The sequence below is a fragment of the Tinamus guttatus genome, unplaced genomic scaffold, assembly GCF_059628265.1.
Source record: "Tinamus guttatus ecotype Peru unplaced genomic scaffold, ASM5962826v1 Tinamus_guttatus_pri_ptg000566l, whole genome shotgun sequence".
Taxonomy (NCBI): domain Eukaryota; kingdom Metazoa; phylum Chordata; class Aves; order Tinamiformes; family Tinamidae; genus Tinamus; species Tinamus guttatus.
The window spans coordinates 219,509-247,451 of record NW_028289100.1 but is presented as its reverse complement, the minus strand read 5'-3'; the positions used below and the strand labels follow the sequence as shown (position 1 = coordinate 247,451).

General features: G+C 42.6%; 1 protein-coding gene across 2 annotated transcripts; it reads left to right on the top strand.

Moving 5' to 3' along the window:
- The first annotated feature begins 158 nt into the window (after positions 1–158).
- NCAPD3 (non-SMC condensin II complex subunit D3) lies at positions 159–25,866 on the top strand. 2 transcript variants are annotated; one of them, XM_088534559.1, is made up of 34 exons: positions 159–305; positions 443–605; positions 730–911; positions 1,367–1,546; positions 1,988–2,049; positions 2,322–2,409; positions 3,613–3,746; positions 4,462–4,534; positions 4,909–5,034; positions 5,211–5,463; positions 5,955–6,017; positions 6,213–6,296; positions 9,017–9,090; positions 9,961–10,095; positions 10,808–11,028; positions 12,213–12,404; positions 12,723–12,820; positions 12,952–13,067; positions 14,192–14,299; positions 14,834–14,948; positions 15,043–15,150; positions 16,162–16,400; positions 17,127–17,206; positions 18,704–18,841; positions 19,192–19,325; positions 19,483–19,682; positions 19,971–20,081; positions 20,455–20,610; positions 21,739–21,908; positions 22,145–22,284; positions 22,410–22,487; positions 25,224–25,298; positions 25,395–25,455; positions 25,549–25,866. In XM_088534559.1, the coding sequence occupies exons 3-34, from the start codon at positions 747–749 to the stop codon at positions 25,670–25,672; spliced, it is 4,101 nt and encodes a 1,366-aa protein (XP_088390685.1). In that variant the 5' UTR covers positions 159–305; positions 443–605; positions 730–746; the 3' UTR covers positions 25,673–25,866. The 2 variants fall into 2 exon arrangements, with proteins under 2 accessions (XP_088390685.1, XP_088390684.1); XM_088534558.1 differs by having other exon boundaries at positions 20,455–20,613.
- The last annotated feature ends 2,077 nt before the right edge of the window (positions 25,867–27,943 follow it).

Sequence of the window (27,943 nt, the reverse complement as noted above, 5' to 3'; positions counted from 1 at the left end):
CGCGTCCCGAGCTGCCAGCGCTCCCCTGTGGCGTGGCTGCCCCCGCTCTCGCCTTCCATGTTCGCTTCGAAGCGTTTTTCCCGTTGAAACTATCTGTTTAGGAGACTTGGCCTCCGACGCTTATAACGCGTTTGGTTTTCTTCCTCTTAGTCTGGGTGAGCACAGTCTGGGATCTGGATTTCACAGAGACTGAGCCTCTGGATTCCAGGATTGAAGAGGGCATCACGGAAGAGGGCTCCGATGCTTTCACGTGGCTGTACCAGTCTCTGTCACCTTTCACTGCGGAGGACCATGAGAATAGAAAGGTAAGGCCAGGTACTGGAATACGTTCTGCTTAGGAAAGATTCGAGTGCTTTTGTATTATTCATGTTTATCCTGTGTTGAGTTTTTAACAAGTTAGTATGAGTATCTAAGGCAGCATTACTCCTGTCTTTTGCCTCAGAGCATCTGGACCGTGTTTGCTGAAAACAGCCTCTCTCCGAACGCCCTCGTGGCTGTGTTGCACCACTTCGTCCACGCAGGCCAGGATAAAAGAGCTAGTGCCCAGCAGCGCGTTTGTGCTCTGCAGGCTGCCAGCTTGTACTTCCTACTGCTTGAAATCCCAGGTGAGCAAAATGGCTCTGTCCTGGCCCTTGCAGTAACTGTAAGAAACAGATAGAAGACGTGCCCGGATGTCTTCATGCTCTCTATTTTGCCTGAGAGACGACTGATGTTTTCTTTTCTGGGCAGGTAGTGTAGCTAACCAGATGTTCCACCAAGTGATGTTTGATAAATGTCTTCAAACGCTGGTAAAAAGCTGGCCTCAAGAACCAAATCTGAGGAAAAGGAAAAAGGCTGATGCTCAAAGCTCTCAAGCCAATGCAAGAAGAAACAGAAAGAAAGGGAAGCCAAGCAGAAAGGAGAACTCCAATGTAAGATATTTGTGTAGTTTCTTCAGATAAAAATCTCTGTTAATGAGCAAATTATTCACAAGGGACTGACAAGCCGAGAGGGGAACCCATTTGTCTCTGCTTCTTTGAGAGACCTGCAGGTTACTAAGTGACAGGCTTACAAATGTTATTTTAGCTTCCTTGCTAACTTGCTGATGCTGTGTCTTCGGTTCAGATGGGTTTTCTCCTTTGAAGCATTCAAAAGAAGAATAAGTTATGTTGGAGCTCTTTTATATTATACCCAACTCTCTTCCTTTTTAAAAATCCACTTTCTGTCTATTAAATGGATTTAAGTAATCTAAAAGGAAAATAATTAGAATTTTGTATGAGAAGTCCTATAGGATCCGATAGCTTTGTTAAACACTGAGAGAGATGCGCACAATGCTTCAGTCACTGCTGTGGGACGGGGTTATTCTGTTTGTTTTATACCAATATAGATGGAAGGGATCTTTGGAGAGGACGAAGAAGAGGAAGAGGAAGATGCAGAGGTTTACTTTTCAAGTCAAGATTGTCTTCAAATTCGTGAATCAGTCTTCCTTCTTCTGAAAAACTTTTTGAGACTTCTACCAAAGTTCTCCCTGAAAGAAAAGCCTCAGTGTGTGCAGAACTGCCTCCAGGTAACAACATAATGGACTCGAGGAATCGTACACCCCCAAACACAAATTCTTGGCCAACACAGAATGCTGCAGCCATGCTGCAGAAGTGACCACAATCCTGCCTGTGTAAAACAGCCCCAGGTCAGACTGTGCTCAGTATAAATTTTGGCATGGGTTGCCTGCCTGCTTTTATAGTCAAGAGTTAATCCGTGGCCTGAGCAAGCATTCTAACCTGGAGCTTATTTCGTAGTGAGTCTGGGACTGCTGTTGCTTTAGAAAGAGTGAGTCCTGTTCCGTTCCTTTGGAAAACAATTGCCAACACCTAATGCTAGGAACGGCCTGAGGGGTTGGGGTCAGAAGCGGATGGCAGTGTGACCCGTTGTGGCTCAAAGAGCTGAGCTCCAAAGGGAGGCAACCTTCCTCTTGTGTGAATTAGCTAAACGTGGCTCTCTTTCCTTGCAGATCTTTGTGGAGATGACAAGCTTTGAGCCAGTGGCACGCGAGTTCGAGTGTTCAGCAACTATGTGAGCTATTAATTCTTAATGCCTATGCTTTTTGCTTTGAAGCGGTAAAGCACTCAACACTCCTATTGCTATTAGGCTGTTTATATCAAAACGAGAGCAGTGATTTCTTTTACCAAAGATAACTGGAAGTTTTTCTAACTAGCTGACAGAAAACAGCTGTTAGCAATTATTGAACAATGTTTTCCAGTTAATGAGAGTGTTTAACTGTAATAGGTGTAGCAAATATTTCTCTGATGAGAGGTGAAGACATCTCTTTGTCTCCTTTTGTTTAGGAGTGTTAATCAAGCAAAGTACATCCCGGAGCTGGCCTATTACGGACTGCGATTACTGTGTTCCCCTCTGCATAGTACAGAAGATAAGGTAAAAGTTGGCCTAAAGTCCTTAAAATCCTCACTGCTGTAGTGGAGTAGTCTTTTATTTCTTCCTTTGTTTGTTTTCACTCGAACATTTTGTACTTTTTACATTGCTTCTGCACTCACTTTTTTTGTGTGTTTGTCACTTCAGAGGTAATGTGCCTTTTTTACCTGACACTTGTTTTGACTTGTATGATGGTGCACATCACACCATGCTTGTGCTTTAGTGACTCTCCAGACAAGTGAATTCAAACCAGAGGATGGCTACAGTGACGTGACATCCCTGCAGCTCAGCAGGGAGAGCTCCAGGCTGCTGCCTTTGCCTGGCCTATCCTTGCTTGTGGCTAGGTGGAGCTGCAGCACTGCCAGGGACGCGTGGTGGGAGCCGGGAAGTGCCTCCTGGATGCTGGGAAGCAAGGCTGATGCTCCTTCACGGAACGCTCTGCTGCGATGGAGCAGCCAGTTCTACCAGAAATCTCTCTGCAGCTTCATGTTTTTATTTTGTCAATTCATCTCGCACCTATCTGTGCGCTGCTCCTATGGGAGGCTTTGAGCTTTAGGGTGTGACTGTGCTACTCTGATAGCCAATCTGTATATCACATATTATAAACATATATTAATTAATTTTGAGTTAGCAAGCCAGGGTACTGGCAGCTGTCTGGCCGGGGAAGGCTGGAGCTCAGTACTCACAAACCTGATAAATGCCTGAGGATTTGTCCTGCTTTCCAGGAAGGATTGCAGACTCAGACCTCCATGATTCAAATGGCTTTATCTCACAGTGCAGCATAAAGTCTTCAGAAGCATTAACATTTATAGTACCTAGAAGCTTTAGTGACTCCCCTCTTCAGACCTGTGTAATCTTTCCTGTCTCTCCTGTTTGACCGCTCGGAGAATATCAGCATAATGAGCCATACTGTGGTTCCAGAAGGATGCTAAGGGGAGCAGTCCGCTGCCTTGGAGGTGATTTGTTGTCAGGAAGTCACTCGTAAGCCTCGCTGGGTTTGTAGGAGAGCAGCACCTCAAGGAAAGGTGTATAAATGGTTCCCTTTTGAATTGTTCTGTTAGGAGTCCTATTTTGCCAGACGAGATAATTCACATCTAAGATTTTTTCTTCTTTGACTCAGGTTTATTTCATAAAAGGGGTCAGGATGTTTATCCATCAGTTGCAATTGCTACTGAAAGTAAACCTGAAGATACCTTTCCCTTCCAGATCCTTCGTCGTGTCTTCCAGCGACTCCTCAATGTCGTTCTTATGTTGGAAGGTGGTGGAGGTTCCCGACGTGCTGTCCTTACAATCACATCCTCAGTGATGAGTGCTAGGAATCAGGCTATAAAATTCATCAGGTGAAGTACAGAGTTCTGGCACTACCCTTCTCGGGTATGTCTGCTCTTCCTTCTGGCATGCCTTCTCCTTCCTGTTAGTTGATAAAGGGATGAGAGTAACCGGAGCTTGTTTTGAAGTTGTTTGTGCAGTGGAGGTTTAATTTCAATTTTTGTAAGGGTAATTACAGTACTGCCTGGGAGGGAGGGAAGAAGATGATGCTTGACAGAAAAGTGGCAGTGAGTGGAGGGGAGGACGTGCCTTCTCCAGTACTTGGCTTTCTGTCATTTTTTCAGGTTTTATAACTACTGCATTGCATTGTGCAGGAGATGCTGTGTGAATGTGGACCTTGTTTCTCCTTAATTCTTTACCTTCTCTTGATTAATGATGCTTTTTGCCTATGTTCCTTTGTCACCCTATGTGGAGAGCCACGTTGTTGAAGTGTAGTTTGTGCAGAGATCCACAGATGACATTTAATAAGTAAAGTGAAAATAAAACAGCTTTTCATACTGTCTTTCCACTTGTAGAAAGACACTGGAAATATATTTTATGCTTGCAAAGGCAGATTAATGTAGAAAGGAAGCACATCTGTCCTCTGACCATGTCCTATTGCGCTAGCACTTGTGACTCTGCAATGTGATTTTCAGTGTGTGTCTTCAAAAACACTGTCCTTGGCTTGAGCTTTGCTCTGGTACAAAACCAACCTTACAAATGTGCCTTTCTTCTTTTTCTGTGCAGTTCTGTAGTAGAAGAGCTGAAAGAAGTCGCTTTTCCTGTGCTTCGAATATTACTGCAACACATTTGTACCAAGGTATGCTAAGTTTTAAGTTCAGCCCGCTTCTGAACTTTCCAAAAATTTGACCTATTAACGGTGTTTTAGTAGAGAAAAATGAAGATTGTATGAATTTTTTGCCCAGCTAACTATCTGAAGACTGCCATGTGGAAACCTCTGGTTGCCTCAGGATTTGATCTAACCTCTAGCTTTGCCCTGGGAGCTTGCTGTGCCTCACTGGCTGAGGCTGTGGCTGAGGAGCTGTGTTTCTCCTCCCAGGGCTTGGTGAATGTGACCATGTAACCTCATTAAGTAAACAAATATTCGTCTTGAGCCCTCAAATGCCTTTTTGGCTATTAGAGCAGAGGATTGGAATATTATGATTTGCAAGGTTGTTTGCACTTGTTTTTCAGGTCCCAGATAAGGCTGAGTATCGCACACATGCTGCACAGGCCTTGGTGAATTTGCTGAATAAACTCCCTTGTATAGAGTTTGCTGACTTCATTGCTTGGCTTTATAAATACTCACACAATGCCAAAGTAAGTACATCTCCTTAATGTTCCAGAATTCTAACACAGCAGCATTTTGGAGATGAAGAGTTCAGCATCAGTATTGGACATCATTGTTGTTATTGTCCAAAGCTCAAGGCAGGCGAACTGAGCAGGCACTTTGTGTGACTTAACGCAGCCTCTTGTGTATTTTTTCTTCTGAACAGACTTCCTACAGAGTGTTTGCCCTTGATGTAGCTTTGGCTTTGTTGGATGTGCCGGAGAGGAACTCGGATAGCTCCTTGTCCCTGGAGCAGCAGAGGTTTCTAAAGCATAAGTTTTTAGTTCAGGTCATGGTATTTGGTCGGTGTTGCGACAAAGCGCCCGCAGTTCGTAGCAAAGCTTTAAGCAGTTTTGCACACTGTCTGGAAATGACATCTTCTACTACCTTGGAGAGTATAAAAGACTTGCTACAGAAATGTAAGTATTGTGGGTAAATTAGGTATTTTAAGATATTCTTGAACTGAGGGGCAGTGAGGGGGAATAGTTAATGGGAGGTTGTGGAGCTGATTATCAGGAACTTAAAAATCATGCCACGATGCCCCTGTGTAGTTTGTCATAAAGGGAAGTAATAAAAGAGTCTTGTTACTCCTTAAGTCTTGTATTTGGAGGGGTTTCTGCTCTGAATAGTTTCCTCCCCGAGATGATCATTTGGTTGGACATATGAGGGGAAAAAAGTTAATTCTTGCCTGCCAGTTGATAAAATGTTGAGTTGCCTCTGCTGAGTTGCATTTTTCATGATTGGCATTCTGAACTCCCTCAGGTGCAGCGAAAGCCAGATGGCACAATTCAGAAGTGTGAATATAGCACCCTGCGGTTAGATTACTTTTCTGAGAATATTTGGAATGACAGACTATCCTGAATGGAAATGCTAAATTTAAATTCTTTTCTTTTTAATTTCTTTCTGGCAGCCTCTGACCACACAGACTTGGAAGCAAATCCAAACACAGCGAGTTTGATGGTTGATGCAGAAGGTATAGAGTTTTTCTCTTATAATTAGTCTTGGGCTTTTCTTGACATGCATTTTAAGAAAAAAAAACAAACAGACAAAGAAAATCCATATATTTATAAGGCTTAGAGAATGCCTAAAGCTTTCTGTTTAGCAATGAACCATATTGCTGAGTGAACATGTGCCATTTTTATTCTTAAACTTTCAACCGTTCTTTCAGTTCTGTCCAGCCAGCCACTGAAGACCTTAGCAACTTTCAAAACCATTGAGTTGACAGACAGCAACGATAGTGCTGTGCTTAATGGTATGTCAAAATTATGCTATCTTTCTTCCATGGGTGTTCAAAAGTTTAGTTGAAATAAGATTTTCTAAAATGTATTCGTTGTCCGTTTTTCAGAGAAAGTGGAGAGATTTTTTTCTAGAGCTGTTAAAAACCACTTGCAGGTGATGAAGGGAGTGGGTTTGCCAGCCATAAAGAAATACTCTTTCCACTTAAGTCTGAAAAATACATTTAATCTCGAAATACTGATGTTCATTTCCACTAATGGGGTAGCAACACTTGTTGAAAATCAGGTAATTTATCCTTTCGGAAAAGGATGATAATTGATGTTGGGATATAATACTTGCGGGTCTATAAATTTAAGGGTAATTAAATCTCCTTTTGGTTCAGCACACAAAGGACTAATATATTTTCACTACATAAAACAGAGTACCTTTGACTAGCCCTGTTATGTAGGGAAGAATTAACTTCTCTGCAGCATCAGGTATTGGCTGGAGTTGAAAGCAGAGTGTGAGGTTAAATGGACTGATGCAGAATGGCAACCTGCTAGTCTTAATTTGTTGATAGCATAAAATCAACATGCAAGTTGGCTGTTCTGGCCATTATTTTCCCTCTTTGAATCCTTTCCTTTCTTTTCCTCTTCATGCAAAAGCTTTCCTTTCTAACATTTAAGCCTCTGCCATCCCCTTTGCTCTCCGTTCTTGCTGTTGGCCTCCCTTGAGCTGCAGACAATTCAGCCCATTGTCAGTCCACGTCCTGCATTTGTGTCTGTCGCACGTCTCCTGCTGCTCTTCACATGGGATCTGTCTTGCTATCTCCGTGAGCCAGGCTGCCATCTTTTCTTTTCAAAGCCTTTTTTTTTTAAAAAAAAAAAGACATTTCACTCATAAATTTTGTTAATCTGCTTCCTCAGATAGAAATGTCCTCCAGGCCACTTATGGTATTGTGTATTCCCTGGTTAGTTGCAGGCTCCTTGTAGCAGAGGATCCCTGGTTTTGTGTCTGATCCCCAGCTGAGCATACAGTTGGCACTTGGCTAAAGATATTGAGAAAGGGATTGAATGAGAAAAGACTGTCTGGGGCTCCAGAGGATAGCTGAAATACAGGGCTCAGCGAGTCAGTCAAGGTGCATTAGCAAAGCTTTCTGGCACTCGTTGGTGTCTGGCTTGTGCCTGTACTAATTTTGCACTTTTATGAAGATCAAACAGCTCATATTTCAGACACAAAATAAATCTCAGCCAAGGCTAAGCAGGATGTGCTAAATGCATGTGGGCAAAGATGAGAAGGATAGGGATAGTATGCAGAGAGAAATATGTGCTGCAGAATATGCAGTACCCAGCAGTGTATGCACATTGTGTTCCCTTGCTAGTTCTCAGCTTTTTAGAACTCTGATTTTTTTTTCCTGTGTTCCTGTGAGTAAAATTAATGCCAATTGGCAAAATGTGATTGTTTCAGCAGATTTGGTGACCTTCACAAAAGCTGAACTGTTTTCAAGGCAAAAATCTTGCAATGAAAACATTCTGTGCTTTTTCTGTCAAGCTATTTTCAGGAGGAAGGTGAGATGGTAGTTAGCTGCCCAGGAGGGAAACACTAATCACACAGATCAAAGTCCCTTTATTTTCTCTGGTCAAAATCAATCTTCAAACTAATTTTCAGCAGTCCCCTGTGACTAATGCTATTGCTTAATGGCAGCACAGTAGATCTTCAGATAAGTTTCTGTATCCAGCAGATCTCCAAACTTGGTGTCTGTCTGGAAAATCATTGGCACAATTATAACAGGGATGATACAAGCCTTGGGAGGACTGGTAAAATGATTGCAACTGCCAGCTTGTCATCAGTCCTTTTGAATGGTTTGAAAGCTAAGAAACAGTTGATTGTGGCTTTATGCATTCAGCTATGTGTCACTTAATAAGCAATCATCTTGAGCAAGCCATCATCTTGATTAAGTATTTTTCCCACAAATGTACAGAAATATATATGCATATGGCTAGGAAAAGTAACCTTTTAGGCCCAACTTTCCATTCATGGCAGAGGTTTCCTGTTATCCATGTGGGCTCTCGGGCTCTTCTCCTGCAAGCCCAAGGAAATTCAGGCGGTTTGCAAGGAGGAACAATTTCTCCTCTAGAAAGTACAGAAGTGCGTGTGCTCGTGCTGTGTGGAGGTGTGAGGCATTAGTCAAAAGATCGTAGTCATGAGCAGCTCTCTGCATGGAAGTCTGTCGACCTATCTTGGGTGTGGACTGGATTCGTTTGTTTGTGGGCTGTCCTCAAAGTGTTTTTCCCACAGATGGCAAGGTTATGTGTGCTACAGACTTTTGGAGCTGTGCATGATTCATTTGATGAGGCTTTCAAACTTTAATGCCAGCCTAACATTTCTTATGCAGAAAAATAATTGGGCTGGAAATTACAGATTATTTCTTTTTGCTGCATGTATCCAATGACTTGACATATTATTTTCTTTTGTGATATGTCCTAAAATACCTTTTTTTTGATGGGGAAGAAAAAAAAAAGATTTCTCTTTTCAATTCCATTTGCTTATGCCTTATCAGGACAAAAAGCCCCAGATAATCCTGTTTTGCTCAGTCCCCCTCTCTTCCTCCCTGAAAGCCTCTGGCACTAAGAGCTGCTCAGCTGAGTGCAGAGCTCTGCCTCTCCCTGCTGCTGCACAGTGTTCCCTGTGTTAGCCCTGCAGAGTGATGTTCTGGGCAGTCTATTTTAATTTCTTTTTCTTTGTGGATTTGGATAGGAAGAGAGATCATGGCCATGCTGAGACTGAGAGCAGGGGATGAGAAGACCAATGTGAGGAAATCCGCTCTGCAGGTATGTTTTTGACTGCTTCTTTGCTCTCTGTGATTACCAGGAGTGGCATTAAGTGAAATAAGCCCTAGTACTGAGGCAATGTGTGTGTAAGTGTGTCCACCCGCAGCTTCTGGCTGTTCCTGCAGAGAGCAGACAGGCCTTAAAGAGGGTTTGTTGACCAGTTCCTGATAAGTGAATAGTACAAATATGATGATGGAAACCTTTTCTAGTACTCTTGCTCACATTCCCATATTCAGTCCTTTACAGAGAGAGCCTCTTTTGTCATTAGACATTTAAATTAAGCAGCTTCCTTTATAAACCCAAGCATATTAGCTGCTTAGTTTGCTTTGACCTCATTAAGAAAGACACTAGGTTATATTCAACCTCTAACAGTGGAATGCATTTCTCTGCTTGTTGCTCAATTCTTTAATGAAGTCATTAGCTTTAAAAACTGCATTGTTTAATGGAAATGTTATTGTCAACTGCCTTTCTTTGTGTTAGTCCTGTTTGCTCCCAATTTTCCCCTCGGTTCCCCCACTGATTTGAGTTTGTTAGCTTATGGCTTTTTAGCTCTTTGTTGCAAGGCTTTGGATTTTTTCCCCTCTTTCTGTATTGGATGAAAGACCTAGTTCATACAAAAGACATAATCAGTTTCAAGGGGAAAATGTGAAGCTGACTTTGTACAAAATCTAAATGGAAAAGATGCTCTCTGATCCATCTACCTCTCTGGTTCTGCCCAGTTCTTCCAGCTTGTGCATGTGATGTTCCAGAGTCAGTGAAATCAGTTAATCTCTAGCTAAGGTTGGTAGGGTGTGGGTTGTATTTCTGATCTGCTACCAAATTCTCACAGCCGGTGTATCCAAAAAAAGGTATCCTGGATTTGCTTTGCAGGTTTTTATGAGCATCCTGAAAAACAACGTGATTCCCTGTGCTCCAGAAGACTTGTCCACTCTTCAAGATCGGTGCCGGGACCCTGCTATCACCGTACGGAAACAGGCCTTGCAGTCTATAACAGAGCTGCTTATGGTGAGGAAAAACAGCCCAAATTCCCATCCAGCCCCGAGAGGGGCAAAGTGGGGGTTAAAGGAGGGAAGAAACAGACAAATCTGGTACATGTCAGTTATTCATTCATCTACATTCTTTTTATGACTCTGTTTTAAGTTTTTTATTACCTTTTGACTTGCAAGTCATGACTCATTCTCACATAAACTTGTGATTTATGTAGGATGCTTCCAACTGCTGGATACATTTATTTTCCTGGCTCTTGGTTTGTGTGTCATGGAGAAAATGTTTATATTGTTGGCCTTATCAAGTTGAAAAAAATCTGAATCACTTCACTGAGAAGTAATGTGTAGATGGGTATCACTGCAGTATTTTTCCTGCTTTTCTATTTATTCACAAAGGGTTAGTAGCTTAGACTCAGAGCATGAGGTTTATATTAATCACAGCTCCCTGTTTTTAGTATTGAATCATCTGCTGTACAGCTTTATTGGGACACTTACAATTATTTATAGGGTTGTGAAACAAAGCTTTACAGAACTTGTGCAGGAATACCAGGGAGCTTGCTCACAGATGTGATCGGCACCGCGTGGTGTGAAGGAGCCCCCTTGCTCCATATGTTGCCTTATTGTAAGCAACATAGGTGGCAGATGACTCTGAAGGTTTCTAGGCCTTTACTGATCTTCTCCAAACACACAGGACTTGGAAACATTTCTAACACAAAGCTGCTTTCTCTCAGTCTCAGCACCATAATGTTCTGGTGCAGAAGGCCTGGTTGTGCGGAGTGGTGCCTGTTGTGATGGACACTGAAAGTTCGGTCCAAGAAAAGGCCTTGGATTGTCTGGATCAGCTCTTGTTGCAACATATAAAGCATTACAGTAAATTCCGAAGTGATGATGAAAAGCAGGTTCTGGCGTGGGAGCTCCTTACCCTCTTGACTTCAGAAAGCCAGGAGCTGTGGTAAGTACCTGTCTTCCCCTCACATTATCATCTGTGAAAGCCAGCTTGGATTCTGCTGGCATATATGGAACAGCCCTCTTGTCCAGTGTGTGGGATAGCTTTTAGTGCCTCTATAATATTAGCATCCATGGAAAAAAATCTAGATGTTTTTGTTTCTATTCCTGTTAGAATATGCAGTTTTCCCTTTACAGTAGCAAATTGCCTATTGATTGGAGGGCTAAGATGCAAGTCTGAGGTTATTCTCTTGGCTTTCTCATTTACTGTATATCCAGGGACTGCTAAGTATCATATTCATGTGCTGCTTAAATGGCATGTGCTGTCTATTTGTTCTTAGCCGAATTAATATTTAAGTTAAATGATGTTCTGATGACAGAAGGTAATATATATATATATGAAGAAAGGTGAACAGCACCTTTTAGTAATTCTGATGTACAATATGTTGCTTGTGCTATGACAAATAGTATTATTCTGCCTTTTGCAGAACACTGTGGGAAGCAGAAAGAGAAAAGGGGTGACACACGGTATGGCAAGGATACAACATCAGTTGACTATAGACCTGTATGTTTATTAGTCAACAAGGCATAGCTCAGAAATAGAAAACGAGCTGCTGGTTGTGCTGCATTGCCAATCTGTGAAACTGTCAATGTTCCAATTTGGGCAGTTTTATAAGACAGTTTCATAGCACCTTCTACTTGATGACCTTAAAGTACCTCACAGCTTGATCAATCTCAGAACTTTCTCAACATGAAATAGGTAACTAGAGGTAAACAGAGAAAGGAGCAACCTGTGGTTCCTTAACATCACTATATCCTGACCCATTACAGATGTCAAACTGCCAGCAAGCCTGCCTTAAAGCTTGCTGAAATTACCCTGTCTTGATTTGTGTTGTGCCATTTAGGCTTTCTGACTTGGTGGCGTAACAGCATGGCATCTATGCCTATTTGCCATCCATGTCTAAGTGCATCAGAGTTGTGAGCTGGTAACTGAGAGTGGTAAATATTGGTAAAAAATATACTGGAAAATCCTGACTTCTTCTGAGAAGTGAGAATACAAAGTATTAGCAGCTTTCTTATGTTGCCTAGTGTATCTCAGATAGATATGTCGGTTTTACTGGCAGACTCAAACACTAGTTATTTTGTTTACTCCTTTTGAAACTTATTTTTTCTTTTCTTTCTTCCTTGTAGCCGTTATTTGAACAAAGCTTTCCATGTTTGGTCCCAGCAGAATAAATTCTCCTCCACCTTTGTCAATAATGTCATGTCCCACGTAGAAACAGACCATGCTGCACCAGCTTGGATGCTGCTCGCCAAGGTGGCCAGTTCTTCACCCAAACTGGATTATTCCAAGATCATTGAAGCCTGGAACAGTATCAGCAGGTATACGTGTGCTTTGAACCCCGTTGCCCATGAAAGATGGGGATGAAAAGGGGGAACGAAGCAAGTGAGTGCTTTTTGTCTTTCCACGAGCAGAGTGCTGTTTAGCTGCTTAGATCGGTTTTCCCTTCAGGCTTGGAGGCAAGTATGGCCTGCAGATCTGTGCAACAACCAACTGTTACCTTGAGCTTTTTAAGTTTTTTCCTCTGATTTGACACATCAGTCTTGATGATACATATCCTGGCTGAAAAGCTTTTCCTACTGTGCTTTAGCATTGTTTCTTAGCATTAATGTTAGCTTGTCCCCTCTGCTGTTTTTCAGGCAGCAGAACACAAGTGCTGATACTACTGGACATATCCTGTGTGTCATCGGTCATGTTGCAAAGCACCTCCCTAGGAGCACCTGTGAGAGACTGATCGGTGAGTGGCCCGGAGAAACTGCAGAGGCCAAGGCACAGCTCAGATTTCTTTCCAGTTTGACAGTATTTTTCCTCTTAAGCATTTCACTAGCTTAGAAAGTGCTCATCGTAGGTGTGTGACCTCCTTTTCAGATGATATCAAGTGCTGGCTGCGGGAGTTTCAGTGTCCCCTGGAGGTGATTAGCCCAGCTGTAGAAGCTCTGCAGAAGCTCTGCCATGCGTATGCAGATGTCCCAGAGGAGGCACAGGTGTGACTTCAAATGAATCTTTTAAAATGGCTCGCCTCACACTTCTTTGCAGGGCTGTCCACACTTCTTTGGAGGGCTGCCTTTTGAAGGCAGCTCCTGTCTCCTATCTGCAGGCTTTAGCTTACTAAACAAAAAGGTTCTGACTTGAGCAACTTGCATCTCTGCTGCTCAGCTCTCTAGGCACACTGCAGCTATGGATGGACTTGTAAAAGGTTTTTCTTAACAAGGACTTTTTTCATCTGAAATACCCTACGTTTCCTTCTGTCAGGGTTTACAGAGGTCTTAAAGATGACTATTGCTGTGCCATTTGACACCAGTTCTGCTTGGAATTGGTCCAATTGGAAGCTATAAGCTTATACTATAAACTCAAACTGTTCTGTGTCAGAGCTGCTGTAGATTGATGTTTTCTGGCTGTCTTTCACGGGCCTGAGTAGGGAGTTAATAGAACACTATTTGCACATTTTTCTGCCTGCTTCCCCATCTGTTTTATGATGTATCTTTGTTTCACTTCTGCAGTTAGAAGGTGAGGTATCTCTTGCTATAAAATCTAAATACAGTCACAAAGACGTTAAAACTGGTGGAAGTTTCCCTTGCTAATGAATTCTGTGTATTCATGGGTTATTTCTTTTTTAATACTGATGACAGCTATTTTAAAATAAGCATCCTAATAAACTTCAGCAGATAGTACGGAAGGCTGCACAAAGCTTTTCATGTGGCAGCAATTGCTGATGGATCTTTGTTGCATTCTTTAAAATTGATGCTCAGAAAATCCCCACTGGTAAGCACAGTTGCTACAGTGTGACTTGCAAACAAATGCAGTTGTACCTTTGTATCCAAATGCTTTCTCTTTAAACGGATGTGATTTCTATAATGAGGTAATCTTAGGCCTGTGGATCATTACCAGCCAGATTCTTCAAGGTGTTTTGGCACTTGGATGCATCCCTTGATATGCAAGAACTTTAAAACCCCAGGCAGTGTGTCTGATTGATGTCAGTAGGACCTGGATTTTTCTTTTTAAGCAGAAGAGCACATTCAAATTAGAGATTTATGTATGGAGAGCTACTGCAACTGAATTTGTTTTAATGGATAAAGCACTGAACTAATTTGGTTCCGTTGTGGAATAGGAGCTGCTCAACCAGGTGTTTGGAGACATAGTATCTGCTTGTGAAAGCTATATCTCAAATATAGTCCTCAGGAAGGATGGAGCAGAGCAGCTACAAGAGGATCTCCTGGTAAGTTTGATATTCTGGTATTTCTTCTAGGATTGATCCAGGAGTGTATGTGTTCTTGAAAGGAAAATTCCTTAAGGGTCATGTACATAACTGTGTTGTATAAGAAATATTGATGTGTATGCCTTGTGTATAATCTGATAGGAGATAGGTTTTTTTTTTAGATGAGCATGGGAAGTTACAGGAGCTTTTTCATAAGAAGTTGCTATAGGGAGGTGATGTCCTATGTATTTTTAATAATATGTTTTTCCTTTGCTGCTTTACTTTTCCAAGTAGCTGTTTGGGAACAGATGTAAAATGCTTAGAATGCTTTGAGGATTATTTCAATATTATTAGTGGGTGTGAGGGAGTTAGAGTTTATTTAACACACACCCACACTTTTGTTTTTAAGCTTCAGCTTCTCTTCTCTAGCCGCTGCCCCTTGAAAGGAGTGAGAGATTTTTAAGTTGTTTTTGGAGAAGTACTGTGCAGACTCCTGCTGATTTAATTGGCAGCTTAGCCATTGCCTTTTGACTGCTGTATTGCTTTTGTCTGTAGGTGAAACATCTCTTCATCTTGGGTGAGGCTGCGCAGCTGTGTCCAGCCAAGGTTGAGAAACGCATCTTTCTTTTGATTCAGTCCATTCTGGCTTCCTCTATCAACGTGGACCAGCGTGAGTCGCAGTCTTTACTCCCTTTAATAGTGATTTACAGACAACACTTTCTGCTCCAAAAGCACGTTTTCATTCCTGATCTGTTGTATCCTAGTGTCTAGTGCTCTAAATGATGAGGAAATTCCAGCTTCTCAGCCGTTGTCCCAGTTCAGAGGATCGACCATGCCTCCGGTGGCCAGAGCTCACGCGTTCATTACTCTGGGTAAGCACAGTCCTGCAGCAGAGACATGCCCTCGTGCCTCTGTTTCCCACCCTTCTGTCTCTTCCCTGGTGGAAATTCTGTTCAGAAGCGTGGCACTTAGGACAGGTAATGTATAGTGCTCAGTGTTTGTATTGCTCCAGCTTGGAGCTCTTAGTAAGGCAGATATCTGTGGCAGCAAGATGCACAAACCATAAGCGTACTGCCATATATGTGCTTTTTCAAATTGATTAATACATGATTAATGCACACTGACGTAGGCTTACAGGTGAGTAATAGTTAACGTGTCCTTCAGGCTCGTACTACCCTTGTACTCCTGGAGTTGCTTGCTGTCTGCCTGAAGGATTATTTTGTACCAAGGTGCTCAACACAGGATGGAAAAACAAAGTACTTTGATGCACTTCAGAGCAGAGTGGCTGTGCGTGGTTACCTGTCCTCCTTAGGAGGAGCTTAGGAGAGCTTCTCTGCGATAGAGGCCTGGTGAGATCTGCATCTGCAGAGCCATGAAGAGTGTTAAGTGAAATTTCTTCTGTGCTTGTAGCACCTCTGTGACTATGAACGAGCCTCCTCTCGTGCACCTGGATATTGTTGTTCTTTCCTTACTTGCTTTGGGAAGCTAAATACTTTTGTTCAGAGCTTAGAAACTGTCTACAAGAGCCTTTTTTGTTATTCTTATTTTAAGTTGATTTGGTGATGCTCCTTAGGGTAAGTTTCTCCCCGATATACCTATGACAGCTTGGGCTGTTCCTTTTAGCTACTTGACTTGTACTCAGGAATGTACGCAGGTTCTTAGACCGGATTTAGGTCTAAGAAAACTCTAGAAGGAGCTTCTTGAAGTCTAATTTCTTTGACAGATTGCTCATCAGGTTTCAGCATGTTTCTTATTTATGCCCTCTCTACCTTCTGCTTTCCCTCCTGGCCCCCACTGCATTCAAAGGAGGCAGTAGGCTGGGCTGTGGTGGTGAGGAACAGGAATATATTCACCACGCTGACCCTCTCCTCCCTGTTTGACAGGTAAATTGTGTTTACAGCATGAGGACCTGGCAAAGAAATGCATTGCAGCTCTGGCTCGAGAGCTGGAGGTGTCAGATGATGTGGCCATTCGCAACAACGTGGTCATTGTCATGTGCGACCTGTGTGTCCGCTACACCACCATGGTGGACAGATACATTCCCAACATTTCCATGTGTCTGAAAGACCCCAGTCCCTTCATCCGTAAGCAGACGCTGATCCTGCTTACCAACCTGCTGCAGGTAAATAGAAAGTGTGACGTGTATTTGGCGACCCGCTGCACTTACACTCACTCAGCACAGAGGTATTGCTTATAGCTTGATTCTAGAATTAGTTCAAGCAGATCTTAAACTATGTTTTTGCTACTTTTCTCTTTCCTAGCTAGCTAGGAAGGATTCACTTCCAATGCACTTATTACAGTTGGGTAACCAAATTATTTTCCTCCCATGTTTGTCGTCTTGTTCCGTCTTTGCTTCTTGTGAATTCTCTTCCATATCGCGCCTGTGTGAGGGAATGTAATAAGTGCCACAGCACTTTTTTCTCCTGCTGTCTCTGTTTATTGCTCTGGAGATGTAAATAAACACTGAGAGGCAGAACATGTTTGCCCTCCTGTGTTCATAGAAACCCAACCAAGGCAGATTGCCGTGCGCTTGGCTCTGAGAACAGTATGGAGGAGCACCTGTGCCTTGGTGTTGGAGAACAGATTTTTCTGTTGTACCTGGGGTAAAGCTGGATGCTTGACATTGTGCTACTGTTTAAAGCATCCCCAGAACATTGTCATGGTGCAGTTTGTCTTGCCTGACTCCTGGTGAGGTTGTGTAGCTTGCTCATTTGTTTGATGTGTGTGTGCTCCTAGGTTCCATGCAATTCCCTGGCTGCAGTCTGAGTGTTCACACTAGCTTTTTCCTGGTTCAAGCTGATATTTTATACTCTGCTTTTTTTTTTTTTTTTTTTTTTTTTTTTGGTAGGAGGAGTTTGTGAAATGGAAAGACTGTCTGTTCTTCCAGTTCGTCAGTGTCTTGGTGGATCCAAATCCAGATATTGCCAGGTAAAATATTCATTCTGTAAAACACGGAAGGAGTTGAAAGGTCAGAGATGTTCTCATAAGCAATCTCAGTCTTGCATGTTCAGCGTATATGGAAAAACTTCCAGGAGACACAGCAGGTGACATTGTCGTTTCTCTCTTAACTTCTGCAGTCGTGGTTTAGGGTCTGAAATGGTAACAAAAAGGACTGGTGAACTTTCTAAGCCAGTTGAAGGTCCCAAAGTAGCAAGCTGTGTGGTCTCCGCTGTTCTCAAAGCCTGCAGCTCTACACCCTTTTTTGACTCTCATCCACAAAAAAAAAAAAAAGGCGTTTTTTGAAACATGGCTTAAATCTGCCTCCCCATTTTCTAGTAGACTCTGCCCTGTGATGTTTTTTGTCCTAGGAATAGGATTAAATGCTGTCTTTCTCTCCTGTGGCAAGCCTTGTCTTTGTAAGGCTTGTACCACATTTTATAGTACTTGGATATGTAAGAGCAATTATGCACATTAGCCTGAAGTGCACATTCATAAAGATCCTGTAGGTTTTGAAGTTACATGAGAAATGAGAGTAGGTCTCTTGCAGCTCCGTACTGACACACTTGATCTGGATATAGAGAGTAGATGGTTGAAGGCCAAGCTGAATGTTCTCAGCAGCACCTGTTTGATACTGTTAGTCCACGAGTGATGAGGGCTGAAGTGGGACAGGTTCCCCTGAGAACAGGAGCAAGTGGGGGGTGCTGAAGCTTAGGCTGCTTCCTGCAGCAGTCAAAATGAAGACTGGTGTTTCCAGGACAGTGAACAGAGCATTGCTGATTAGTGCACAGTCATGCCTTTGCTTCTTTTACATGGTTTTTAATATGTAAAAATGTCTTTCCAGTAGATGGTGGCATTGCAACATCACATTCCCTGTGCTTTAGCTGAGGAACACATTGCTATTCTGTTGGGAGCCTCCTCCTTTGCATCTGCATTCAGTGGATGCGTCCAGATAAAAACACTTTCTTCCAGGCTGGGATTAACTTCCAGCTCTTGCAGGTCTTGTGATGATTAACTTTGCAAAATAGAGAAAATGAGATTTTTGTTGAGTTCCCTTCCTATTGAAGTGGCAGGAAGGAGAACATAAAAATGCCTTGATGTCCAGCTGCTACCTTGTGTCCTGTTGCCAAGTAGAAACTGATTTGTCTAACACTTATTATCCTGAGCATGACTGGGAGCTTTGGATTTGAGCAGAGAAGGAGAGTATTATTAAATACAGTCCAGTTGTAGGGACTTCAGGAAGCAGCCAACAGATTTCTGCATGTGCGCAGGCATCAGACTGCATGTGTCAATGCCAAAATGAATGCTGGCATTTTAAATAGTAAGTGTATCACACCCAAGCATATATTCCAGCACAAATAGTATTCAGACCTTTGCTTAACGCTCAGTTTACAGTGGCTCACAGTAAAGGGAGACGATTCTTTTGAACTTGCCATGAAGCATTTATCACTTGTCCTCATACTAGTTCTTTCACTTGCTCCTTTTTAGGTTTGGGGAATTCTGCCTGGTGCATCTCTTGCTGAAGAGAAATCCAGTGATGTTCTCGCAGCACTTCATTGAGTGCATCTTCCACTTCAACAGCTACGAGAAGCACGAGAAGTACAACAGGTTCCCCCAGAGCGAACGGTCAGTCGAGCACCTCTGTATTCCCTTACCACAAAGCCATGGCTTCTGTGCTCGTGCCCTTCTGGATTGCAGCAAAGCTTTCCTGACGCTTCATATAGCTGCTGCAGGGCAGAGGGTGGGATTAATGAGGTAGAGAGGGGTGGTATAAATTTAAGAGGGTCCTGCCCTCCCTGTGACGATTTTGAGAGGCGTTCTGTAATTTGTGCCAATGCGTTGCACACATTGTTTTGTTGACTTGTTTATAGGTCTTGGAAGTGGTGTTCAAAGTCTCCTTGCAGTTTAAAGTCTCACTGTTTCTGCAGGTTTGTGTAATGTGACTTAGTCCCTGTAAAAATCTTCCTCTACTACAGGGTGAAGAATCTCTTTTCTTTGAAGGGAAAAGATAACAAAGGAAAAAGGATGCATATCTACAAGTTCCTGCTAGACCACTTCACAGATGAGCAGAGGTTCAGCATTACAACAAAGATTAGCCACAGTGTTCTAGGTAGGGGTTTCTCTCTAAGTAAATAAGATAACAAATCTGGCAAACAACTGGTGTCTTTATGAAACAATTAGACTCTCGATCCCTCAATGATATCCTTGTGTTTTTACTGGCACTGCTGTTCCCGGGAGAATATTCTCTTATTTCTTCCCTGTTACAGCCTGCTTTGTGGATAATGTACTTCCACTGGACCTGGAAGCTAGTGAATTGCTGTCGGATACATTTGCCATCCTTAGCTGCAAAGAAATCAAGTTATCCGCTATGAGATCGAAACCCGAAGAGGACGTGCAGCCTGACGAAGATGAAATGGCAATGGCTAATGCGGTTATGCAGGCAGCACAAAAAAAGCTCATCTCACAGGTGAGCAGCACCTGGTCTGGGGTAGAAAGAGCGCTCTTCACCATACAGGGAGAAATGCTACCCTCTGTGTCAGAGAGGCTTGTGCAAGAATTGCCAAGGACCCACTGGGCCTATATGCTGTTTTTATGGCTCTGTCTGTAGCACCTCTCTGACCTTAGGGCGCCTGTGGAAGCACTGTGTGTTTCTTTGCTAGGAAATAGTAACTTTTCACTTAGCCATTCATCTAACAACCGTGTGACCTCTCCTTTTTTTGTGTCTTCTAACTATTTGTGCCTTGTTCAAAAAAAGGTTCAAAAGAAAAACTTCATAGAAAACATCATCCCAATAATCAGTTCGCTGAAGTCTCTGATGGAACAGAAGAGAATTCCAGCTCTCAGGGACCTCATGAACTACCTACGGGTAGGTGGAAGTGCATTTGTTTTGTTTTTTCCCCTCTCGAGTTCATGTGTTAGATGTGTGACCAGTAGTGGAAAAACAGCCTTCTTGGAAGCCAATTTTGAAGGCATGTGATGCTGTGACACTGTCACCGTGTTAAATTATGTAGGAGGCAGAGCAGTGCATTACATGTCTCTTCACTGGGATGTGGGCAGAAAGCTTTTTCATGTTCCAAAGTACAAATTGGAGTTGAAACTCTTAGTCTGCTGGAAACATCTCTGGTGTACCAACTGGTATTTCCTTTTACAGTTAAACAGCTGTGATCTGAATGGAGGCATGAATCAGCAGTCAGGAGAGAATTTTTTTTTAAGAGTTTAAACACTCCTTATTGTTCCAGGAAATGATGCAAGATTACCGAAATGAAATCAAAGACTTCTTTGCTGTGGACAAGCAGCTGGCAGCTGAGCTAGAGTATGACATGAAGAAATATGAAGAGCAACTGGCAAGGGAGAAGGAATCTGACCAAGACAAGGTCAAGACAGCACAGACAGAGGTGGTTGTTGCCATTTGCTCTCTACACGTCCTGTCTCCTCTACTAAAATTTATGCTGCAGATAATTCCCAGGGCTTGTATGTCTGTGAACCTTTTTATATAACTCTTAACAGGATGGTTAATGCAATGTTCTCTCAGCTTTCATACTAGCTGACAGAATATTTGGTTGCAAAGTCATTAAATACATTTAAATAAAACAAAATCAAGAACAAAACCAAAGAGGAACAGCAAAGAATTAATTTAAATATGATTTAGCTTAAAGGGAAGGCCAAGTCTAATTTGCTACTGGCTGCGTTAATATCCTGTATTATTCTCTGTTCCAAGAGAGAAAAGAAGTTAATATTTAGCTGGATTTCTGGCCACTCTGAGTTGCAGGCTGTATCATGCCAGACCAATTCTGCGTCTGTTTGGAGCTGACAGCAGCAACCACTCCTTTACTTGGCTCTTGGTGGCTGTTACATAGATAGTCCCTCTATTTCCATACACCTACCTGTGCTGTACAGATGCTTTCATCAGAGCTGGGATGATTCAGCTGTGTCATCTTGAAGATCTAATTATCATTCCTCTACGTCACAGCTTTTTAAAGTGATGGCCTTTCTGATGCCTCAGTATTTGACTGCAAACTATGGCATTTCAAGGCAGCCTTATTTTCAGGCCCTGTCTTTTGAAAAAAATGAGGCCCCTCTGTTAAGAAGATAGACAGGTCACAAAGAGAAGGGTTCATTTTACCTGACTTCAGATGTGTACAAGGTGGAAATGTACATCTATGCTAGACAAATCCTCTTTTAAAACCAACATAAAGAAATAAAAATGTACTGGGATAAACTGTCCTGTAATATTTTTAATACCTGCCTTGAGATGACTTTTGTCCTGGAAGTACCTTTTCTCTCTCTGATTCTGTAGAGCGCCTATATGTAGACCTTTAAACTAGTGCATCTGTGTCACATCCCAAGTTACTTTGCACTTCTTGTTAAAATTTTGGCCGCTAAATTCTTTCTCCCTGGCACCCCATTTATGCCCAGCACACAAAGGACATTTCTTCATCAGACAGAACTTATGGCTAAGTGTGTAGGTTTTCCACACTTGCATCCATTGTTAGATATATGGTCTTGTCTCCTGTTTTCTGTAGCCACCTCCGTCTTTGGAGACAGCTGTACCTTCCAGCGGCTGGAATAACGATGCCGAGTCTCCTGCTACTCGCAGGCAGTCCTTGCCGGGAGGATTGCATCTCTCCTCTGCCTCTTCTGACTTTCCTGTACCTCAAGGTGATGCTGTGAAACTGCCACCAATTAGTCACAGGTATGGGCTTCCTGTTGATACTGCAGGTTATGCTATTCTGCAGGGCTATTGCTTATTTCCTCCTTGTTTATCATCATGAATGCTACCAATATTTCCCCACACTCTTCTCTTGCATTTGGTGTCTGAGACTGTAAGTAATTGGGAGGAGATAGGACTCTCCTTCATCACATGCTTCTCATCTGGCCTTGAAGAAAGAAATCTCTTCTGTGCTTCTCTGGTGTCTTCTTGTCCTGTAGACCAGCGTCCTTGAGCACGTTTGCCATCCTGAATTCGGCCAAGAAAGCGATGGAGGCCAGAGGCAAGCAACGCAGCAAGAGTGTTGGAGGAGCTTTGTCAGCTGTAGCTTTTCCATCGAGCACAATTGGCAGCAAGCAAGGTAGGCTGCTTGCTGCAAACAGGTAGATAAAGGACTAGATCCAGTTGATGCAACTTAGTTGTTGGACCTTCGGTGGCTCCCAGTGAATGCTCTTCTGTTCTTAACTATTTCCTTGTTATTTCTAGGATCCCTTCAAAGCCTGAATCAACAGTCTGTTGGAGCGAACGTTTCTGTAGCGGGCCGTGCAATCAGCACCCCAGAAGGTGAGTAACCCAAAGGAGCCCTTTCCAAACTGGGCTGGACATCCATCCTGAGAGACGTTGCCATGTGTGGCCCCGCTATAGAGCAGAGAAAATTAGTGTTAACCAATTATTTATCTAAATGGTGGTAGTAAGGACAAACCGTTACGGAGGTGAAGGTCTGCAATGAGTGATATACGTAAGAAAGGACAATCTCCATTCACATGCCACAGGGTATTACAGTTTTGAGTCAGTCCAGGTGAGTACCTATTCTGACTGCTGAAGTAACAGCATTATTGCCCTTTCTTTCTTTGTCAGCTTTGGGGTGCTGAGCTCCTTAGCAGCATGTATTAACTGGGGTTTGCAGGTTTCTATTGCTTTGGGATACTCTTTCTAAATCCAGAAGCACAGTTTAGCATTTTGAAAAACTGACCTACAGAACCCTGCTGCAGAGGGAAGTCCTCAAAGACATGCTTTCCTGCCATCTAAACAGAGGATCCCACATGAAGGAGGGCCTGCTTCTGTTAGCAAGGCAGGCAGTGGGCTGTGACAAGTGTGAGAAATGGAAGAGATTGCTCAGCTGGCATTAATAACCTACACAATCATTTCTGCGTGTGTGCTGTACTCCTAAGAAAGAAGTGAGCTGAGAACTGGAGAGGGAATGACTTGTTTTCCTACTCTGCTGTGGAAACTGAAGTAGAAACGCAGAGAGAGGAGTCTAATGCTGATACACAAGTTAGGAGATTCTGCTGTGCTTATGCCCACTGCAGCTGAATTACCATCTCATAAAGCCTGACCTTCAAAAGTTACGTTTTATTGGAATGCTTTCTTACAGTCTTGGAGCGTTCTGTGGTGTCCCTTTGTACAGGCACAAAAGACAGTTATAGAAGAAAACAAATAGAGCTGAGTTTCAGCAGTAGATTTCCTTCCTTTATGTCAGTTCCTTGCTAAACTCCTTTAGGGCATCTCTGCTGTAGCGTGGCCTGCATGTGATTAACTCCTCCTCATGCTCAGGAGAAAGCTCCAGTTAAACTGGGAGTACAGGAGTGTCCAACAGGTCACGTTGCATGGGGCAACTGGGAGCTCTTTTTATTCTACAGGCATATGTATCCGACTGCAATATTTGCCCAAATCCGTGCAAATACCTGACCTGCATTCACAGGAAAGGCAACTGCATATGGCCAATGAGGCAGCCAGCTGTGCAGCTGTCTGCAAATACCTGACATTCATGAGCAGGCAGGAGCAAACCAATGGTAGCGATGTGCATCCACTGGAAAATCCAATCTTTCTCTTCCCTGTATGCTCCACTCTTTGCTAAAGTTGTCTGACTCAATGTTCTCTCTGCTGTCTGAGCAGCAAGCAGTGATCTTTGTGCAGGAATTGAGAGGGTATGTTTTTGGAGAGCAGACATCTTTAAGCGCTGAATCTCTGTCTGGAAGCTTGCACTGCTGTTTCTCTTAAGCACCATATGGTGAAGAAAGAGGGGGAATGTTAATCTGCAGTGGTACTAAGGCTGAATTCCTGCTTTGCTTCGAGGAAGCATCTGTCCTTCAGTGGGGAGACAAACTGTACAGAACAGTATCATCACTTCAGCTAGCGTGCGTTGAGCCACCTGCTTGGTGGTGCTGGCCCTTTCAAGATGACAGACAGTCAAAGAAATGTTTTCTTTCTTTCCCTGATATGTCATTCTGAAACTCTTGGAGCTGCAGTTCTCATTTACAAAATTATTTATTAAGAGCAAGGATTTCTCTTCTCCCTACCATATTAAGCTGTTCTGCCTGACAGTTGCTCCCTGCGTTCTGGGGCTTTCTCACCTCTCCTGCTTTTAACCTTGAGATTGGCTAAGTGGACCTGGGTAAGTGTACATTGCTTCACTGTAGTACTGTGTACATAAGCACATGTAAAGGCAGGCCTGTCGGTTGCATGGGAAGCCTTACCTGCTGGTGGTTCTCTGCCATTTTGTTCTTTCTCTCTTTTCACATAAACTTTTTAGCCAAGCTGTCTTCTCAAGACACCCCGTGCAAAGCTGAAATGCTTGCAAGTCAGTCATGAGAGATTCAGAGGTTAGCTAAGCCATAGGAAATGGGGCTTCCTCTACATGCTTCAGTGAGTCCTTTTCAGGACAGAGAAAGAGTTTGAGAACAAATGCAGTCGGTCTTTAGAGAGAAGCAGAGTTTCCATCTCCTCTCCTGTAAGGCACTTTCTACCTTAATTCTTTGTGAAAGGTTCTGGGAAATATGAACATAAAGCAGAGAGTTGAGTATAGTAAAATCTGAGTGTTGTGACATCTCTCCTGAGATAAATGACAGCAAAAAGACAGCTGACAACTATGGCCTGTTCAGGCAGGCTCAATTCCTCCTTGCTTCCCTGTCAAGTGGTTCCTCTCATCTGGCCGTCAGCAGCCCCTCACAGAGGGATATTTAGGTATTTTGTCAGCTTTCAAGGGCTTTGTGCTCTGCCTTTACTTGGGAAACCAACAGGCCTGAAAGTGATTCAGGGGTGAGTGCCAGCAGGAGTGAATACATTCCCTCAGCCAAGCAGGAGCTGGTGTAGTTGTTGTGGAAGATAGCTAAGCTTCTCTGGAAGCTGTGGCCCTCCTGTCTAGCTAGGGCAGAGGTGGGCACAACTGAGGTCCTACATGTAAATTTAATCTCCATTCCTCCACTTACATACCCCACTCAGAGCCTTCCTGGTAACTGATGTGCACAGATGACCCATCAAGTTATAGCAATGACTGCTAATAAGTGTTTTTTCTTTCAGAGACCATTAATGACTTGACTTTTGGTGCTGGGGTCAGTTACATCAGCTTGATGCACACGCCAGGTTCGGCTACAGGCAAGTTATCTTTGTGATTCTAACCTGAGGGGGCAGGAACTCAAATGATCTAGTCTGACGTTTTTAAAAATATGAAAATATATGCATTATTTACAGAGAAGAAAGAGGCTGAGGACCAGCCAAGAGATATTATCTGTTTGACATCACCGGAGAAACCGTAAGTTCAGCTTGGGTCTGAAACAGCAGTCACAGTAAGAAAGGCTAGTAGAGTATTGCAAAAATAAATGGTGGTTCTGCTTCCTTTTTCTAGACCATTTTTGCCACGGGAGTGGAAAATAGAATCTCCAGCCGTGAAAAAAACCAAGCAACGTGTCCCACTGAGGCGGTCCCAGCGGAGAACTCCTCTGAAACCAGACAACCAGTCCTTTCATTGAACTCCTGTACAGATCCTTCATCATGTTGTCTCTTTCCTCTGTAATTATAAATCACTGTGGACATATGTCCTTCCTTCCATATCTACTTTTATTTTTCTTTAACGTGAAACTGTCTTGTGTATGGCCTTGCAAAGCTTGCATTAACACATGTATATGTAATAGGTGGCTGCTCACTGGAGTGTTAAAAAGCTCCAGTACAAAAAGGAGGCTTTCTCTTCCCTCACAGGATGTATAATTTGTCCATTTGGAAAAGCAAGAGCAGAGTGCTGCCACGAGCTTAGCAATAGAAGTGTTTATCACAGCTTGCAGGGAAGCGAGTCGCCCAGCCTAATTCACTTGATGCCATGTTGTCCCTCTTGATGATATACTATAGTTGCTTTAATTTTAACAAAGGTGGAACAGCTTGTCACTGCCACACCCCTAAATCTGGTAATTACACGCTGCTGCGGGTCTTATTTGTTGTGTAAACTCCTGTGTGTATGAACAGCCTCGTAGTGTTCGCTTTTAAATGGAATATTTCCATTTGTGAACTATGTTATTTCCAACTATTAAATTTTTATGAAAATAAATGGTTAGAGAATTAATTCCACCCACAAGTTCTCCCCTCTTCTTCATCTGAGAGAGAAGTTATGTTTTTTTCTATAGATTGCTAAAGCCTCAAAGCCTCTTCCACTATGTCGCTGGTATCTTAGGCACTCGGTTCAATTAGTGTTGGACCCAGAAGCTTTTACATATAGACTCTTACTTGACTGAAAGCAGGATATGAGAAGCTATCACTGAAATCAAGGTTGGTAAATCATGTGCATAGCGTTTGCTCCATCCAGAAAACTGGTTTATAATGAATGTGCCGGGTAAGTGCTGGAATCCTGATCATTCCCAAGCAACTCTGCTGCTCTGGGAACCTAACTGAAGCTCTTCAGTTGTCAATTGAAAGCAAAGACTACCATTAATGTGACTGTTCAAAAACAAAACAAAAAACCCACAAGAATACTTTATAACTTGGTATTTATGTAAAACATTCTTGGTAAAGTTAAACAATACATTAGTACAAACCTGAATATTATTCACAAAGATACAATGAGTTCTGTCAATTAGGTCTCGTGAGCTGTATTAGGGGATCATCTCCCCTTTTCTCGTTAGAGATGCCACTGTCACATTTTAGAACTGAACCATAGTCTTGATTCTTAGCTTACACGTTTTGCACATGAAGGCTGCCCTCAGCTCACGGTGAGGCTGTAGATTGTACTCCCATAGCGCCCAGAGCTACCCTGAATCAAACCTTTTCTTTCTCTCCCTTTTTATAGGTATCTTAAAAGCAGAAAAAAAAAAACCCAAAATATAAAAGAGTAGTGGATATACAGAAGGTGGAAAGGAATGTTACCCTCACTACTGTCAGGATGATTAGAGGCAGCGCTCGGACAGTAATCAATGCTGTGTGGCTTGGTTGAAGAGCATTTCTTTAAAAGGTAACCGTAACTCAGTTGCAGTGGTCGTGTCCCAGTTCCAGAGAGAACGTATGGTTAGGGCTGCCCCATTTTTTTTTACTTTCATTAGCAAAAGGAAAAGCGCTAATGCTAGGTTTTAGGCAAAACAAATGCAGCAATGGCATGTCCAGCGAGGCCCCTAGGATGATCTAGTAACTATTTGGTGAAAAGTTCAAAGCAGATTAATGCAGAACACTAAAAAATAACACTGACAGTCCAAATTGTCAAGTATTCAAAATACTGTATACATGAAAAATTAAGACAACTCAATTTATATCAGAAATACAAGAACACTAAATTATGGTACATATAAAAAAATCTTAAACCACAGCACAGTTCTAGTGTTGCATCCACATCTTGCAGTTTTACAGTATCCAATGCTGTTCAACACTGTTAATATATATGTTTTCAAGAAACAAGGGGTTCCAATTATTCCCTTTAAAGCTATGAGAATTTTTGTTTGTTTTATTTTTCTTTTGTTGTCTAGAGAAAAGTTGCAAATGACACTACAAAAGTGCTTTTGTATCGAGCTTTTGCTTTCCCAACTCCAGAAACAGTTGCCTTTGCTTTGCAATCTGAGCCTTACAGGCTTTACTTTACAACTTTACAAGTTGGCCGAGCTGTCACAAACTGTGTTAGTGCTTTAGCAAACATTAGAGGAGGGTAGCAAATATAAAGTCACTCTGTCACCTTGTCAGACCTGAATCCAGAAAGCCATCCCTCAATGTTTCTTGCAACAACAAAAACTACATGTTGGTCACTTGCAAGAAAGGTAATTTTTATATAT